The 17,500-nt window shown below is 45.4% G+C and overlaps 1 protein-coding gene across 1 annotated transcript in view; it reads left to right on the top strand.

Annotated features, from left to right (window-relative positions):
- The window catches only part of eipr1 (EARP complex and GARP complex interacting protein 1), a 69,898-nt gene that overhangs the window by 38,853 nt on the left and 13,545 nt on the right, over window positions 1-17,500 (top strand). The window contains exon 6 of the mRNA XM_080783182.1: window positions 1-73. This exon is cut by the window's left edge and continues 64 nt beyond it. Coding sequence (XP_080639308.1) covers window positions 1-73 — 73 coding nt within the window. The remainder of the gene's footprint in view (window positions 74-17,500) is intronic.

The raw sequence follows: 17,500 nt of genomic DNA, 5'->3' as shown, positions 1-17,500 counted from the left end.
CACATCACAACTGCAGCCAGCTGGCCACCGCCAACGACACGGCCATACGCGGCTGGGACCTGCGCACCATGAGGTGAGCTACACCGCCAACCCGCTTAACTTTCTCATGTTTAGAGACGTGTGCATTTATGCATATCGTTACTGTCGGGGAGAACGCTCTTATCTCCAAGTGGACACTGAAAGTTGTCGTTCTTCTTGTAACACCAGGCCTTGAACACTAAACCCGGGTGATCTTCACCTGGACGATTTATGATTTGATTTCCATAATGTAGCTGACTGTTGTTTGTCTGAGGTGGGCGGGTCCTTGTCATTTTTAGATCCAAATCAGGTCCAAGTTGGATATTTTAAGATTTTTCAAGTACCGCAATACTTTTTTAAGTAGGTCGGAGAGGCTTATTCTCGGCGTTATAGCCAGAGCACGGGAGTCTATCCCCGTTTGACAAGCCGCGAGATACAGTGGAAACGCCTGGGAAATGGATTGCTGAGATGGAGCTTAACACCAACTGTACCATCGGGTCACAGTATGCAGCACCCAAGCCATGCTACTCATGCGCTGAGTTGCCAGTGCCCGGGATCGAACCCGTTACCTTGTGTTCGAAAGGCGCGTGCCCTCTTCACTATTTCCCCTGTTGTTTGTTGGATTCCTGCCAAATCGCTCTGATCTTGCACGTACTGTAAGTCTCCCTGGATACGAGCGCGGAATTGTTGACTTTGTGCGAAAAGTGAGTTTTAATCGCCATTATCGGAAAGGTTCATTATTGGTGCTGATGTAATCTGCAGGGGGGGTGGGGCAGGTCAAGCTTTTAATGTCAAACAAAATGCAAACAATTAGTCAGTATTGTTAACTCACACTTGAGTCTGTGATTTGAATGAATGGATGGATGGATTGCATTTGTATAGCGCAAAGCGCTTTACTATATGGTTCATTCATTCATACATTCAGAGGTGAAGCAGCGAACAGTCAACGTCCTCTCTTCCCACATTCACACAGCAATGGTGGCGAGCTCACACCGATCGACTCATTGGAGGCAATGTGGGGGTTCAGTGTCTTGCCCAAGGTCACTTATAGACGGGAGGAGCCGGGATTTGAACCCGCGGATCATTGGACGACCTGCTCTACCTCCTGAGCCCCAGCCGCAGCCCCAGTCATGTTTTATATACCCGGTGTATACAGTACACGTATTTCCATACGTAACGTAACGCAGTACTCAAATGCAGTGCTTCTCAAAGAGGGTCCATCGCTATACTGTAGATCCTTCAAAGAGCCGTTGTTCCGTGACGGCCCTTCCTGCGTCCGCCATGTGGTTCACGGGTCTAATTAAAAGCGTTGCGTACCTTTTAGTTTTCTCTAACACGAAGATGGAGTGCAACGAGACAGACACACTGGCTTAATGGACCCGTTCCACGTGGCCAGTGTGTACAAGCACACACTCGCCGCGTAACACCTGACCTTATGACCTGTGTGTGTGTGTGTGTGTGTGTGTGTGTGTGTGTGTGTGTGTGTGTGTGTGTGTGTGTGTGTGTGTGTGTGTGTGTGTGTGTGTGTGTGTGTGTGTGTGTGTGTGTGTGTGTGTGTGTGTGTGTGTATCTGTGACTATATTATACTGGTAATGTGTGCATGCGCTAATATAGTGCGTGTGTGTGTGCATATGCATACAAATGCTCGTGTGTGCAGGTTTCCGCATCTGCGTGTGTGTGTGTGTGTGTGTGTGGGCTCTGCTACAGGAATAATAATCACCTTGCTATCGATCGCTATGATAACGGCAAAGTGCCAGCGAGATTGAGAGAGGGGAGGTGTGTGTACGGCGCGCACGCGTGTGTGTGTGTGTGTGTGTGTGTGCATGTGCACGTATGCGTGTGTGTGTGCGTGCGTGAGGGAGGGAGGGAGATAGGCAGAGAGAGGTGTGAAAATACGCTCGGATGCCGGAGATTTGAGCCTAGATGAAGATCAGATGAAATACTGCTATCACCCCCCCCTTAGAAGCAATATGGTTCAAAGGGTCGAAGACATATTATGTAATGTTTGCCCTGTATTTACATACCAAAACAACATATAATGTTTAATTTTTTTACCCATCATTTCCCTCTATACTGTATAGCAGCGGGCATCAGCCACTAGAGCATTGTGGCAGAGATTAAAATAGGGTGCATTTTGCATCCCATAATGCAGTTTATAGTTAAGGGATGCAATAAAACAACGACCTCTGCATCCACGGGGTGCACTATACTGTACTGTTTTTTATTCTAGTTTATTTTGCTAGCTTTAGTTTTAATATGTCACAACGGGTAAGGACTAGTACAGATAATTCGGAGAGACGGGTGGCAGCCGGAAAGTAGACGGCACCCGGGAGCAGTATGGGTCGGCGCCCCAGCCTGTGTCCTCCGTGAGGAAGAAGCCCAACAAACCCACGGTGAGGCCTTTAGGAGGGCCATTCAAGCCTCAAGCGGAGCCTGCGGCACCACCAAGGGCAAGGTGGAGCCTGCGGAACCGTTGCGGCTCGAGAATCCACCATTCCTGAATAAAGTGCCTGGTGCTGGCCTCGGAGTCTGGTGCAACGCACAGGGCCTGACCTGGTGAGAGCAGGAGTGGACCTGGTGAGACGTAGGAGGGGCCCGGACAGGAGTCAACCCACAGAGCCTAGTCCTTCCACGCGCCAGAATGGTACCTCCCAGTCCCGGCAGAGTAGTTCAGGAGGAACGGATTGTGTGGCCCTGGTTTTTCCCTAATGGGACTGATCGAGGGTAGCTACTGGGACGTAAGTCGGGACTTGATCACCCCGGCTGGGTCACCCGAGTGAGGGGTATGATGTTGGGAAACCCCGATGACCTTGGGATACATCACTGAGGATACGTCCCAGGTGCATCCATGTATTTATGTATTTTGTTATTCTGGTGGTCCTTAGTATAAAATTGTTTGAGAACCACTAACATATAGAAACATAAGTTTGTCAGAAGACATTTTCATCAACCTTATAGGTCTTAATTGGTTCTAACGTAAATCTACGAAAACACCACTCACTGCAATGTTGTGCCACCAGAGGGGGCTTAGGGAGAGTCCAAATACATTTAGTAAGGGGATTTTTTAATGTGGTTGCGTTGTCACCATTATCACCTAGTTACTGCGAGAGTGAGGTCTAGCCAACCCCGACTTGGGATTCCTGGATCGCTGCCCTCCACAATGTCCTATCTATCATCAGGGTCTTGAGCTCTTCTGCAGTGTGTTGACACGCTGTCGCGCCGCATCATAGCGTCTACATAGGTGGTACGCTTCTTCCCCCTCATGGTTTCTCCCTGGGTTGGCTCGCATACAGTCCATGTACTTGCCTCTATAGTTCTGGGTGCCTGACGCAGTGCCCTGCCAGCCTCATCTTTTTCCTCTCTGACTCTGAATCTACAAAGTAACTAGTAGCCTAATGACGTTTTAAAATAAATGTAGTGGAGTAAAAGTGCAATATTTGGACCTGAGGTCTGGTGGAGTAGGAGTAAAAGTATTGGAAATACTCAAGTGAAGTACAAATGCCTCAAGTAAATGTCCTTAGTTACTTTACACCACTGCGGATTTAGGCTAGGAATGAACCCTTTTCTGTGCCCTCTCAGAGGTACGTGAACACAATGCGTTGTACTGTACAGTTACCGCATTGCTTTCCTGTCATTGTTCAGATGTGCAGTACAGTACACTAGCATCGGCTGTATAGGTGAATGTCTTTAGATTCCTGTGTGTGTCAGACATGTATATGCTAGGAGAGAATGTGTTTGGTTTAGCTTTGGCACTGTGTGTGTGTGTGTGTGTGTGTGTGTGTGTGTGTGTGTGTGTGTGTGTGTGGATGCTCATATACAGTATGGGGACAGAGTATAAGAGTGTGAATGCAAAATGGTTGCGAGTGGAAGGTGTGAGTGTGAATGAGCTCAGTGAGTCATTGTTTGTTTGTGTGTGTGTGTGTGTGTGTGTGTGTGTGCGTGCGTGCGCAGTTGGTATGGCAGCTGTGTGATGGCAGCCTCTCAGCACGGTCCAATGGCTCCTCAGATGACCTCTGAGGTGTCTCCCCGGCCCACACACGCACCTGCACGCGCGCGCACACACGCACACACACACACACACACACACACACACACACACACACACACATGCAATGCCTCCTTTCCTCGCTTCTTCTCCTTTCCTTTTCTCCTCGCTTTTTCCTTTTCTTGGCTCAGTTCCTTCCCAATCTGCTTCCTAGCTCTCCTCCCCCACCCCCCCCCCCACCCTCACCTCACCCCTCCCCTCCATAGACTCAGAGCTTGTCACACAGCGAGGCAGCCCAAACAAGCGTGCCCTGGTCAAGAACAAGGACAGCGGGGGAGGGAGGGAGGGAGGCAGAGAGAGCATGTGAGCACACAGCACCACACACCGCCTCTCCTCTCCTCTAGCTAGTTATCCAACACCCTGGAGAATACCGTCACTGTGTTGGGGCAGAAAACCTCTCATCTGCACATTCCAACTGTGTGTTTCTTTCGTAAATCACCGCGCTTTGTACTCGATCACGCCACAGCGGCACGCGGAAGCATCACAAGTAGCAGATCCGCTTCAGCGCACGTTCGACCGCATGTCCGACTGTTGTTTCCGTACGTGGGTCCGTTGGTGTGTATAATCTGCATCCTGGTTTGGAGTCATGTCAGCGTCTTATCTACTGCAGGCTTTTGTGTAGCGCCCCAGACAGTTTTTTAACGAGTTACCTGCCACCGGGTGGTACCGTATAGTTACTTTACTTTCCGTTTTCCCCCGCTCGCAGACCGCCACTGTAGGGAACAGCTTATGTTAGTTAGCAATACTGTAGCTCACTATGTTTATGTTTTGCCCAGAAGCGTTCATATTTCGATGCGATGAGATATCACAAATCAGATCCAAATCTCGGATGGATGACCATCACTACAGACGGTGCTCGTAGTTTCAGAGAAAAGAGCCAAAGAAGATCCTACTTTTAATGGGACCCTATGGCCTATGGGAAGCACGCGCACATTTCCTGGTGCTGGGCCGGGGGTACATGCAAGGCGTTGCCTAGCAACCGGTCCAGTGTTAAAAGTAGATTTTCAGCTAAACCGTTTCATATCGATAAAGTGGAATACTCGGTCAAATGCAAGTTCCTTGATTTACTTTTTTGATTTTTGATACCAAGTAATTGTATCAGACCACTTCCTATTCAAACCCATTGTAACTTCAAACCATGTTGGATTCAATGAAAACAGCCCTCCTTGGTTCTGGTGACTGATATCCTCTGGGGCCGTGTTTTTCCCATTAGCCTACCTTTTCTTTCTTTTTTGGCGGAATATATAATGAAATAAATATAATATTTATATATATTATAATATATAGATAAATAAATAATAATAATTGGATAAAACACGGCCCCCTAGAAGGACAATATGATGAATCAGCCAAACAAAGGACGGGTGTTTTCGATGAATCTATCACAATTAAAATGGAGTTCCAATGGCAAGGGGAACGTGATTATATTATGAACGTCAAATATCTCAATACTGAATCAAGCAACGCGCAACGTCACTCGGGTGCCCACAAAAGTCAGAGTAGACGCTGAAATGATGAAGTGAACTGAACTCCGACGAGTCGAAATGGAGCCCAATGGACCCACAAGCAAGCAGGTCCATTTGGTTCCATTGAGAACACAGAGGAATTAGGATCATTTACCGTGTGCAGAAATGAAGCTGTATTATTTAACATGATATGGATCGTGTTCTATTTTTTGCTTAATGGAATTATGCAGCATTATATATATAAATCACGGGAGTACTCGGCTCCGGTATCTCGACAGACCGCATGCTGTGTATATGAAATGGGCTTTTGTGTTATTGTTGCTGCATGTAAAGTGGAAACCTTGTAAGTCCAAAATTGTTTAAAAAAAACAAACATTTTAAAATAGTGAAAATAGCCGATCTACAAGCTCTGAGCTTGTAAATCTGCTATTTATTTTCACTACTTTCACGCGGACACTCTTGTACGATGAGGCGGGTTGTTAATATACGCAAAGAAAACATCCAAAAGTTAAAATGTGCAGCGTAGCGGCGATACGCTGCTTCCGATTGGTTTGTGAGGTTGCGATTTGGGACGTATAATTTGTATGTTCTCAAAAGGTCATGTGCTTTACGTACCATAGGTCACAGAGACGCGCAGCTGAAGAGACCTTTGCAGCTTTGGCTTGACGAGGGCCAATTAGCCTACATGTTTACAGCCAACACTATATGCAATCCCAAATGAGGCCAAATGGATATTTTTGTCTCGGTCGTTCATTTACAAATGGATACATTTTACTGTGATTAGCCTTAATAATCCTCTCACGAGGGCAGATAATGATGCATCTTTTATTATGTATTGCTGGAAGGTTCATATAAAAAATGGTCCAAAAAAGGCTGGGTACTCTACTGAACTCTACTATGGGTATATTTTGTGTTGAAAAATCATCCAATGAATTAACATAGGGGCACTCCATGTCGCTATTCTGAAAGAATACAAGGGCTCAAAATGTGTTAACAGGCCGCGCCATATACTGTACACAGCATCATATTCGAAAACAAAAAAGTGAATCTAAGTAAGGAACAATTGTGTACTTTAAACTGTACTGTAAAAGTTGACATTAAAGGTAGGGATAGTTTATTTTGGTTTCAAACAAAACACGCTTTCTTAGCTTAAAGCTCTATATATTCTGTGACAGTGTTAAATAGCTCTATAGTGTGATAATAATAATACAAATAAAGGTCCGAAGAGAACTTGCCAAGCAATGCATGAATGAATATAGAGCTACGTAACAAACTGCTTAGCTACATTAACAAACAAATATCACTTACGGTGCGTTCACACGGGCAGATGCAAAGATACCGTCTACACGAAGATGCAAAGATGCAGCCGACGTTCGTAGCTGCTGCAAAAGCTACAAAGCTGCAAAAGTAGCTGGCTTCACCTTCAGCTATACAAAGATGCAAAGCTACAAATATGCTGTGTGGCTTTGCATCTTTGTATCTTTTGCATCTGGCCGTGTGAACGCAGCATTACTCTACCCTTTTAAAGCCATATAGAGACTGTACAGCAGAACACCCCTAAAAGACCTCTGAGTAGTGCTGCGTGATTCTTGATTTTCCACCCACAAGCTCATAGCGCGCCACCGGGCTTTTAGGTCTGCTATTTTTGACAAATTGAGCACCACTAATACAGAGACATGTCAGAAAACTGTCAGAATTTAGAAGATTTTTTAAAATTTCGACGTCAAGCCTAAATCGGTTAAACGGACAACATCAAAGTGCTCGACTTAAAACCTCTCTTAAAGTCTCTCTCTTGTAGCAAAAAAACATAAGAGTAACTTAAAATGAATTGGACAGTCACCTAGAAATGAGATTGCACAGGTGTGTCCCAAACTAGATCTCCACCTTTTTTCGATGAATTGTGCAGCACTACCCCTGAGAGTGCTTTTTTTTTAATTAGAGTTAACCCATTCTGACCTGAGATCAGATTCATACGAGGTTTCCACTGGACACACACTGGTCTGATGAACCCATTCTGACCTGAGATCAGATTCTAAAAATGTCAGTCGTTCTTCGATTTTTTTCAAAAGATAGCAGATCTACAAGCTCGTAGCGCGCCACTCGGAGACAAGAAAGGATAAATTGTCCCAACGTTCTTTCACAACGTCCTGATGTGTTTGTATAGGATATTAATGGAATAACAGCGTTGTGCTAGTCTGTGGAGTTTATACAGTACACTGAGTACAGTAAGGCGTTCACTGGTGCACTGGGTGCTTTGAGACCTTGATTAGGCTTGCAGTAGTACTGGGCACTCGAGCTGTGTGTGTGTGTGTGTGTGTGTGTGTGTGTGTGTGTGTGTGTGTGTGTGTGTGTGTGTGTGTGTGTGTGTGTGTGTGTGTGTGTGTGTGTGTGTGTGTGTGTGTGTGTGTGTGTGTGTGTGTGTGTGTGTGTGTGTGTGTGTGTGTGTGTGTGTGTGTGTGTGTGTGTGTGTGTGTGTGTGTGTGTGTGTGTGTGTGTGTGTGTGTGTGTGTGTGTGTGTGTGTGTGTGTGTGTGTGTGTGTGTGTGTGTGTGTGTGTGTGTGTGTGTGTGTGTGTGTGTGTGTGTGTGTGTGTGTGTGTGTGTGTGTGTGTGTGTGTGTGTGTGTGTGTGTGTGTGTGCGAGATGTGTCACTAGTCTGTTCTGTTTCATCCCCAAATTCCTGTTTACCCTAACAGACCACATTATGGGAGAAATACACACGCACGCACGCACAGACACACACACACACCAACCCACCCATGGAATGAAGCGTGCAGAGGCTGTCAAGCCTGCGGCCGTACCATGCACTGCAGGGTGCATACTGAAAAGCAGTGCTGTGCTGCAGTGAAGCATGGCTCCACAACACCTCCCCTGGTGTGTGTGTGTGTGTGTGTGTGTGTGTGTGTGCGTGTGTTTTCCCCTTGCATTATTAGTGAGGGTCTAATGTCCCCACTATAGTAGAATTTGAGAAATTTCCTTGGTCCTCACATGGAGGTGAAAAGGGGGAAATAAAAACCTAAAAACATTCAGATTAGGAGGTTAGGTTAAGGGGTCGGGGTTAGAGTCTTCATACTTGACTTTGAACTGTAAAAATGTTCTGCTGCTTCCAAAGCCGTCCTAAAATGTTGATGTTCTATCTAGCAAGTATAGTTATTCATACGTCAGTGTGGTGTGTGTGTGTGTGTGTGTGTGTGTGTGTGTGTGATACAGTGAAAGCAGATGGAAAGGGGAGCAGAGAAGTGGTGATTGATAGCGGTGCTGTTTGGCCCCTTCAGAGCCCAGGTTAAGAGCCAGCTGTCTTCCTCTTACACAGACTGACTGTCTGTCAGAAAGCCCTCAACCAGGCAGACAGCAGACCCTCTTCTATTCTGTATGTAACCACCACCCCTTAAAGTCCTGAGCAAGGGTCCGATTGGTTACCTTTTGTACAACTCTCAGTTACAAATAGATACCGAAAACTGAGGATATCAAAGGGACCTGTAAGGCAGTGGTTCTCAAACCTTTTTATGTCCTAACCCTAACCCAGAAAATGATATTTGTATTTGGCTGTGAACCCCCATCTGAAAATATGTATTGCTAGCTACATAGGGAAAGATTTTGAGGTAAAAAATGTATGTTTTGCCAATCAGGAGAGAATACGCATTCTTCAGTTTCATTTTTTATATAGTGTTCCAATTTTGTCTGCTCGTTTCTTTGTGTCCTCACTTCCAGTTTCACTTGATCACTACTGATCTGTATCCTGTGTGGTTTCTCTTTTCCTGATTGGATAAAATTGGTATCCTGACCTGAAAGAGTCTCCTGTTACTGAACAAACACTATACTAGTACTATCAGAACATAGAGCTATTTAACACTTATTTTAATCAAAGAAAATCACCTGGCCTACCTTAATGTCATATTATCATTATAATCTTAGTGTTTCTGTAATTACCGTTTGGTACACTCAAAGGTAACCAAACGCATGCAAAGATGACACTGATGATTGTATTGAGTGTTCTCTGATGCTACAGGGTACCCAAGGTAAACCATTATGCAAAAAAAAAGACGGAAAAAAAAGAAGTTCCCCATATTTTTTCTTCTTCACATATTCAAATATGCCGCCATTATGCAAACGTGTTATAGCTATTAGGGGTATGGTATTTCAAATTTAAATACAGGGCCATTATGCAAGAAAGGTGTCGACTGTTATCTGCTGTAATTTCTTTCCCCTTTTGGAAATATTAATATTCCACATAGTATATATGCAGACTTGTTGATTTAAGGGCAGGCTGACCTTTCTTAACCCCCGAGACCGTCAAGAACATCCATCTTAGGTAACCTTTTCACGCTGCCGCCGCCGCCAGGCGTCACAATAACCTCCATAACGGAAAAGATAAGGAACATCGCCAAGGATTTGCATTCATTTTTTCCCCGTTTACGAATGAACGACAAATGTGCGATCGACTTTAAGACCTGGAACGCATCTGTGTCACCGCTTGGTGCTTAACCACTTAACCACATTATTTTAAACGTTAGCTATTTAGTAGATCTGCTGCTACTTTTGAAAAATCGTCAAAAGGTGTCCAATTATTTGAACTAGAATTTCGCCCGCCTTCGGCGGGCTCATCCCAGTGTCGTTGCAGCGCAATATGGGAAGAAGGAAATTGCGGGAGTTACAGACTCCACTTCATGTTTCAGCTGTGTTTTTAAACTCAGTAGTGTGCCCTGCACACAGCGCACACTCGCAATTGCAGCTGGAGGGCGACGCGACACACACACACACACCCACCCACACACACACACACACACACACACACACACACACACACAGAGCGATGTGTGGATAAATCAGAGATTTGGGAAATGTGTTCTGAATGGGCCTGAATATATGTGTGTAGGCTGCAACAATGATTTCATAAAGTGTAGTTTAGTTTTGAACAGGCAACTAATGTAGTGATACACACACACACACACACACACACACACACACACACACACACACACAGAGCGATGTGTGGATAAATCACTGAGATTTGGGAAATGCGCACGCAAGCACAGAATGCACGGCGTTACAGGATTATATAGGTCACCCGTTTTGGTGTGACACACACGGCTTCCACATTTCGCTTCATACTGGGTGAAAGTGTCCTTCCAAAAATTATTTATTCGCTCGAAATTATTATTCACAATGACATTGAGTTGAGGTGTTGTTTTTAGGGTAATTGTTGCATAAGCGCTATTTCGCACTGGAGTCCCGTGAGGCGGGCAATCTCACTCCCCTCCCCTGTGTCTGAAGCAGCTAGCATGGAAGCTATATGGAACCTTTCCCTCCGAGTGCACACAACCATGCCGTTATCCACGCGTCCATCCGATAGCTTTTAATGTAAATGTCCCATCCACTGAGCAAAAGCGATATAAGCGCCTTATTCATTCATTCGATTCATTTGGGTGTGTGACATGTGTGGGGCTGTGCAGTGCTGTGTGGGCTTTCGGACGGAGCTGCTGTTCGAGTCGCTGAAAGGGGGAGGGGACTTGGGATGGCAGTGTAGAGTAGGCACGACATTGAGGGGTAGAAACCATCCCGGTCGCGTGGTTCATCTAACGCGTGTGTCACTGTGAAGGACTGGCCCCATTAAGTGAACGTAGTTGGCGACACAGGAGCAGTGAAAGGGGGAGGGGCCTTCGGATGGCAGTGTAGAGTAGGCACGACATTGAGGGGTAGAAACCATCCTGGTCGCGTGGTTGATCTAACGCGTGTGTCACTGTGAAGGACTGGCCCCATTAAGTGAACGTAGTTGGCGTAGTAGACGCCAACATGACGATTCTGACGTAGGCTGTAGAGGTTGAGCAAGAATAGCGTGTTTCAGAAAAGTAATATTTAAATAGTAAATAAGACATTTTTGGCGAATGCAATGTAGTCTATATGTTTTCTGGGAGTGTGGCGAATTTATTTTGCATATAGAGATGTCTGGTAAAAGTGTGGTTCGGTCGGAGAAAGCTCTTGGATAAATGGCCATGTGCTTATGTACCCCTGTCTATTAGGGTAGCAGGATATATTCAGTATATTCATTCACAGCGAACGTTTTTAACTCAAATCTTTGCTTCTGGGGGGGGGGGGGTCTCTAGAACGAAATATTTTGAGAATGGGGTCTGTTTCCAAGTATATATCATTCTGGGGGTCCTTGACATTTAAAAGTTTGAGAACCTATCTTTATGTCTTTATGTGCATCGCTGCGTAAAATGCGATATTTTGGGCTTGATTAGAGCTTAATTTGACGTAGTAAAATCAACGATGATCACTTAGCATCCTGGACATCTGATAGTGCTGCACAGTCCAACGCTAGTACCGGATGTTATTGTTCCTTAAACCGGAAGTGACATCGCCAGGTTTGCTCTATTTGGTCAAAATCGGCATAACGGTGATGTTGCCGCCACCATCAGCACTGGGTATAATTTACAATTTAGGCATTTAGCAGATGCTCTTGATCCAGAGCGACTTACATTTAAGCAAAAACAAAAAGCATGGCAATACATCACATATATCAAAAGTAGTTATCATGAATCACGTATAAACTAAGAACGTAACAGTGGAGTATCTATGTCAACTATACATACTACCGGTATACTATATTATATATTATACAATATACATGTGTACTATAAAGTGCTATGACTACATGAAATGCAATTCTAGTGCTGTCTACGTAACGAACTATAAGTCTGTCTAAAATAACAATGATAACCTAAGTCTACTATCTGAGTCTACATAAAGTGCTATCTAAAGGGCTAGGCTAGGGCATGGGTATTACTATATGATTGCCATGTGAGAATGAGATGTATTGTGTATATCACAGATTTTTCTATTGGCATTAAAATGAGGAGATAAACATGAATAGTGCAGGCAGAAGGCACAATCCACTGTTAATTAGGCTGGCCATAAGCCAGTTAATGGCTTAAGTGGTTATTATGGGCTATTTCTATCCTAAAGTTCAATTTAAGGAATTGTTCACCCCAAAAAATGCATTACCCCATGAAGCCTTGAATTCATGGATTTGTTTTTCCATTCCTAGGCTGCTCCAATTATCTTATATTTGGCTAATTTAACTTAACAGGAGGCCAATATTAACAAGAGCAAAACTATATTTAAAACATTCTCTGTGAAACCTGGATGAACAGCATACCTCCCAGTGAGTTGTTTTATTAGTTGATACAATTGTATTTTATATAGTTTTGCCTTGGTCTCCTCCTGAGTCATCAAACATTGGATTATTGGCTCATGCAGGAATGCGAGAAAAGCCAAAAAGAATATCCTTGTATTCAAGGCTTCATACTTCATAGGGCGAGTGAGTGGTTCCTGACTGCCGGCCCTGCTTCCTATCTACTGAAGTGATTGTATTTAGACGTGTCTACATTTACTCTAGTACACACACCAGACAGTGGCCTTGTGGTTAGAGTGTCCGCCCTGAAACTGGGAGGTCGGGGTTCGATCCCCGGCCGGGTCATACCAAAGACTGTAAAAATGGGACCAAATGCCTCCCTGCTTGGCACTCGGCATCAAAGGGTTGGATTGGGGGTTCAAATTTACTAATCAAATGATTCCCGAGCGCGGCATGGCTGCAGCTCACCGCTCCTTGGCTGCTGTCATTCACAAGAGAATGCGGAGAACAAATTTCACTGCGGTAACGTGTGTGACAAATCGTATGACTTTGACTTTTGACTGTACAATAGAGCACATATCAATACGATTGTGACAAAGAAATTTTCAGTATTGGCTCCAATTTCGTCTCTGTTATGTTCAGGTTGAAACCTCATACTGTATGTCCGAAACGGTTTCTTTTCAGGATTCAAATTCAAAATGATCAAAAGTAGCAGCTCTACAAGCTCAAAATGCGTCGCTTGTGGATCTCCTACTTTTGATGCTTTTGTGTGACACTGTAGTATGATCATGTAGGGCGTTAATGTAAGAAAAATCACGGAACGATACAAATGGAGATAAGAGGTTTGTGCTACTGCCTGCCAGCAACGACTTAAAGTTAGTTGTACTTTACTTGAGTATTTCCATTTTACTCCACTGCATCTCAGAGGCACATTTTGGACTTTTTTGTTTTGCCTACTCCACTACAATCTGACGGCTTACTAGTTAGCAGATTTAGATTATTATTTCAAAACATACATTAACTGATAAATGATGTTGCATTATCGTAAAGTTAAGCTACCCAGCAGCGCATAAAGCCATTAAAACCAGTCCCACCTTTATACCAGCTGCAGCATTCAAGCGATGGACACCCGTTAATGCATTGCTAATTACAAAATCCAACGATGAGTGTGGAATGAGCCTTTCTGCATACTGTAAACACCTTCTGATGCCAATACTTTTGTCGACCTTTCACTCGGATCAAATTTTGATTTGCAGGACTACATTGTGGTATGGCTGCTTTTGTTCAGTCAGATAACTCACAAATGGATTTAACCAATATTTATTATAAAATGAGAATACAAGTGTGCATATAATATTTTATCTTGGCGTTTGGCTCTGCTACATTTTTCTTCCTGCTCGGCACAATTAAACACCATCATTAAACATTAAGAGCAGGGAGATAGATATGCAATAACAACCCCCCCCATGCTGGGAACAGTCAAACCAGAGCCTATACCGGTGGTGGTGGTGGGAGCAAACATCACATAACAAAAACCAGGAACCATAATATGCAGAAGGGTGCAGTCTAGATGAGCTTAAATACCCCGCCCAATTCGTCAGCTGACGTCAGCGAATCATATGTGGGTCTTGCAAACACTGAGGCTTCGTACACACATAAAGAACAAATGTTCTGTGCTCTGCCTGTGTTTCAATGCTTTTCCAATGGCAGTGATGTGGTTTGACCAAACACTTGTTTCATTGCCCCCCTCCCCCCAATCTGATTGGCAGGCAGAGCACAGCACATGTGTCCTTTATGTGTGTATGAAGCAGGGGGGGCAGTCAGACAGATATTTTGTGAAGCCACTAAGGAAATCGGGACTTCCTGAAAGTTCATATAATGGCCTGTTGTGGCGCTGTCATTGGGCCCAAAAAACCCCATAGCTCCATAGAGTACCATGTATTTGGGCCCAACTTCACCTAGACTGTATTACCTTAATAAACATGCTCATGAATACTTTCTGCTTCCAGTCACTAGTTTAAAGTCTCATTTCTCATGTCATTATATTCTTTTTGGAAAACTATGGTCCCATTTATTTAAAAAATGACCATAAAGTCGCGTATGTTCTGAGGGGCGTTGCTACCGTTACAGTCTATGATCGGGAGCCACCCCCCGTTCGAGTCAAAATAAAAACCAACTAAGAAGAAGGGGGGAAGTCCCGCCTCGTTGTCTGGGCCAGCCAATGGCCAGCTGGGCCCAAACGGATCTACAAAGATGGCTACTTACAGTTCAAGGACTGACAGGCTTCATTTTACGTCCATATAAGACCCGGAGAACGCTTTGTCCATATTTTTTACAGTCTATGCTATGAAGCCTGAATACACCCACATAGTAATGCAGCATAATATTAACCCCTCGAGTAATGTATGCACCCTTGAGCACAGCATGAAGCCGCTGAAGTATATCTGACTCAACTAACTCTGCAAGCTACGTATCATGTTCTTTCACCACTTCCCCAACAGACGTTACTTTTGCAAGAAAAAGAATAATCTTAAACTGGGGGTCAAACAGGGTTCCTTAATAAAACGTGAAAAGTTGAAATATAGAGATACGAGAGGGGGTCTTTGAAATAAAATCAAACAGCTGGAGAACCAACTGAATTAGACTATACCTGGACGCGATGATCCCTTCCTTCTATGCATGAACAGACTCTCCCCTCCCTCCCGGTGGCCTTTCCTCCATGCCTGGTTGTGTGCCAGGCTGTCCCCCTGTACCCCCACACCCCCCCACCGCTGTCTCTGAGCCAGGATTTAATTCTGATCAGCGATGAAATCATTACCCTCTTCTTTCCATTTGTCTTTCCCTTCTCCTCTCTCCTCCCACCCACCCCACAGCGGTTGCCATGGAAACAGAGGTGTGTGACTGCGTGTGTGTGTGTGCGGCTTGTGCGTGTGTGTGGCTTGTGCGTGTGCGAGTTCCAGTCGATTCCCTCAGCAGAGCGATTTATCACCCAGAGTCCCAGACTGAGCCAGAGAGCCAGGAGGGTGTGTGTGTAGTCTTGACTTTTTTTCCCTATACCTTTGTATACTGCATGCCCTTCTACTTACTTACATCTTTCTCTATGTTCACGCACGTACATGTGTATTCGTTTACTGTGTGTGTGTGTGTGTGTGTGTGTGTGTGTGTGTGTGTGTGTGTGTGTGTGTGTGTGTGTGTGTGTGTGTGTGTGTGTGTGTGTGTGTGTGTGTTTTGATGAGTGTGTGTGTACTGTGTAACTAACGGTGTGTGTAATACCCCACCCCACCCCCCAGCCTATCTTGGCTGGATGACTCTAGATTCAGTGTGTTTGTAGGCTTATAGGCCGTCCAGCACCCATAATCCCCACAACACAGTCTGGAGGCTGGCCTTTCCTCCCCAAACGCATGCACACACACAGACACACACACACACACACACACACACACACACACACACACACACACACACACACACACGCTTCCAAGTGTGTGTGTGTGTGTGTGTGTGTGTGTGTGTGTGTGCGTGCCCGTCCCCATGCCTGCACTGCATGCACAGATAGGCTACAGTATGCGCGTGCAGGAAGAGGAAGGTGTGTTCAGAGAGGGGGAGGAGGGGGGGGGGACGGGACGGTGAAACTAACCCAATTTCCTGCTCCATTTCCTCCTTCACGCAGTGGGGTTGAGTTTTAACACCCCGCCACCCTACAGCCTGGGGTCACGCCTCTTACCTTGGAGCCACCGAGAGAGGGGGGGAGAGAGGGAGAGAAAGGAGGTGACAGAGGGAGAGAGAAGGTGGCAGGGAGAGGCCACGGGGGGTGTGTGTGTGTGTGTGTGTGTGTGTGTGTGTGTGTGTGTGTGTGTGTGTGTGGGTGGGGGGAGGGGGGGGGGGTAATATGAAATATCCTCCACCTGAGAATGAAATGAAATGATTTACAGTTGGAACAGGAAGATTGTATTGGATCGATGGAGCACCTTTTTTGGGACCACATGCTGTTCTAGCTTCAAGAGCATACACATTCTGTATAAAATCATTGCTATAAAATCGACATCCACTATCATGGTATCTCCAATGGACACTGCGAACTATCGATCGGAATCATCGGATCGTCACTTTTTTTTTTTTAAATCGAAGAACGACTGACACAGAAACATAGCTTTTTCAGAAAACTGTCATTTTCAAACGGACATTTTTAGAATCTGATCTCGGGTCAAATTAAATGTGAGCAGTTCTCTATCAAGCCCCTCATATACAGACGCCAATGTCACGGACCAATGGCATTGATGGCACACGCTGCACGCACAGCGACAGTATATAGAAAGAGTAGTCTTGACCTAATTGAAGCCCGGCGTCCCGCCCTGGGTCATTTTCGCATACCTCCCTTATTTTAATGAGATTTTTAATTAGCATGTTAATTGCCTAATGAGATCAGCGGGGCGGCCGGCTAGCCGGGGCTCTAGCTGCTGGTGGCAGAGCAGCGCGGGGGGGGGGGGGGGGTGGGGACACACCGCGCCACACCGCGCCACACGGGGCATTCCACTCTGCTGAACACAGCACAGGAGAACCTAGTCTCACCCAGAGGAGAGGAGAGGAGAGGAGAGGAGAGGAGAGGAGAGGGGAGGGGAGGGGAGGGGAGGGGAGAGGAGAGGAGAGGAGAGGAGAGGAGAGGAGAGGAGAGGAGAGGAGAGGAGAGGAGAGGAGAGGAGAGGAGACCGGTAGGAGAGAAGGAAGGAAACCTCTGTCCTCTCTCCACTCCTCTACCCCTACAGGTGCAAGGCTCTTTATGTAATAATAATAATAACGTTGCTGTCGGGCAGAAACCTCTTATCTCCATGTTTTAACAT

The sequence above is a fragment of the Protomyctophum bolini genome (genome assembly GCF_963924005.1).
Source record: "Protomyctophum bolini genome assembly, chromosome: 15".
NCBI classification, from domain to species: domain Eukaryota; kingdom Metazoa; phylum Chordata; class Actinopteri; order Myctophiformes; family Myctophidae; genus Protomyctophum; species Protomyctophum bolini.
This window is presented reverse-complemented; position numbering and strand designations above follow the sequence as displayed.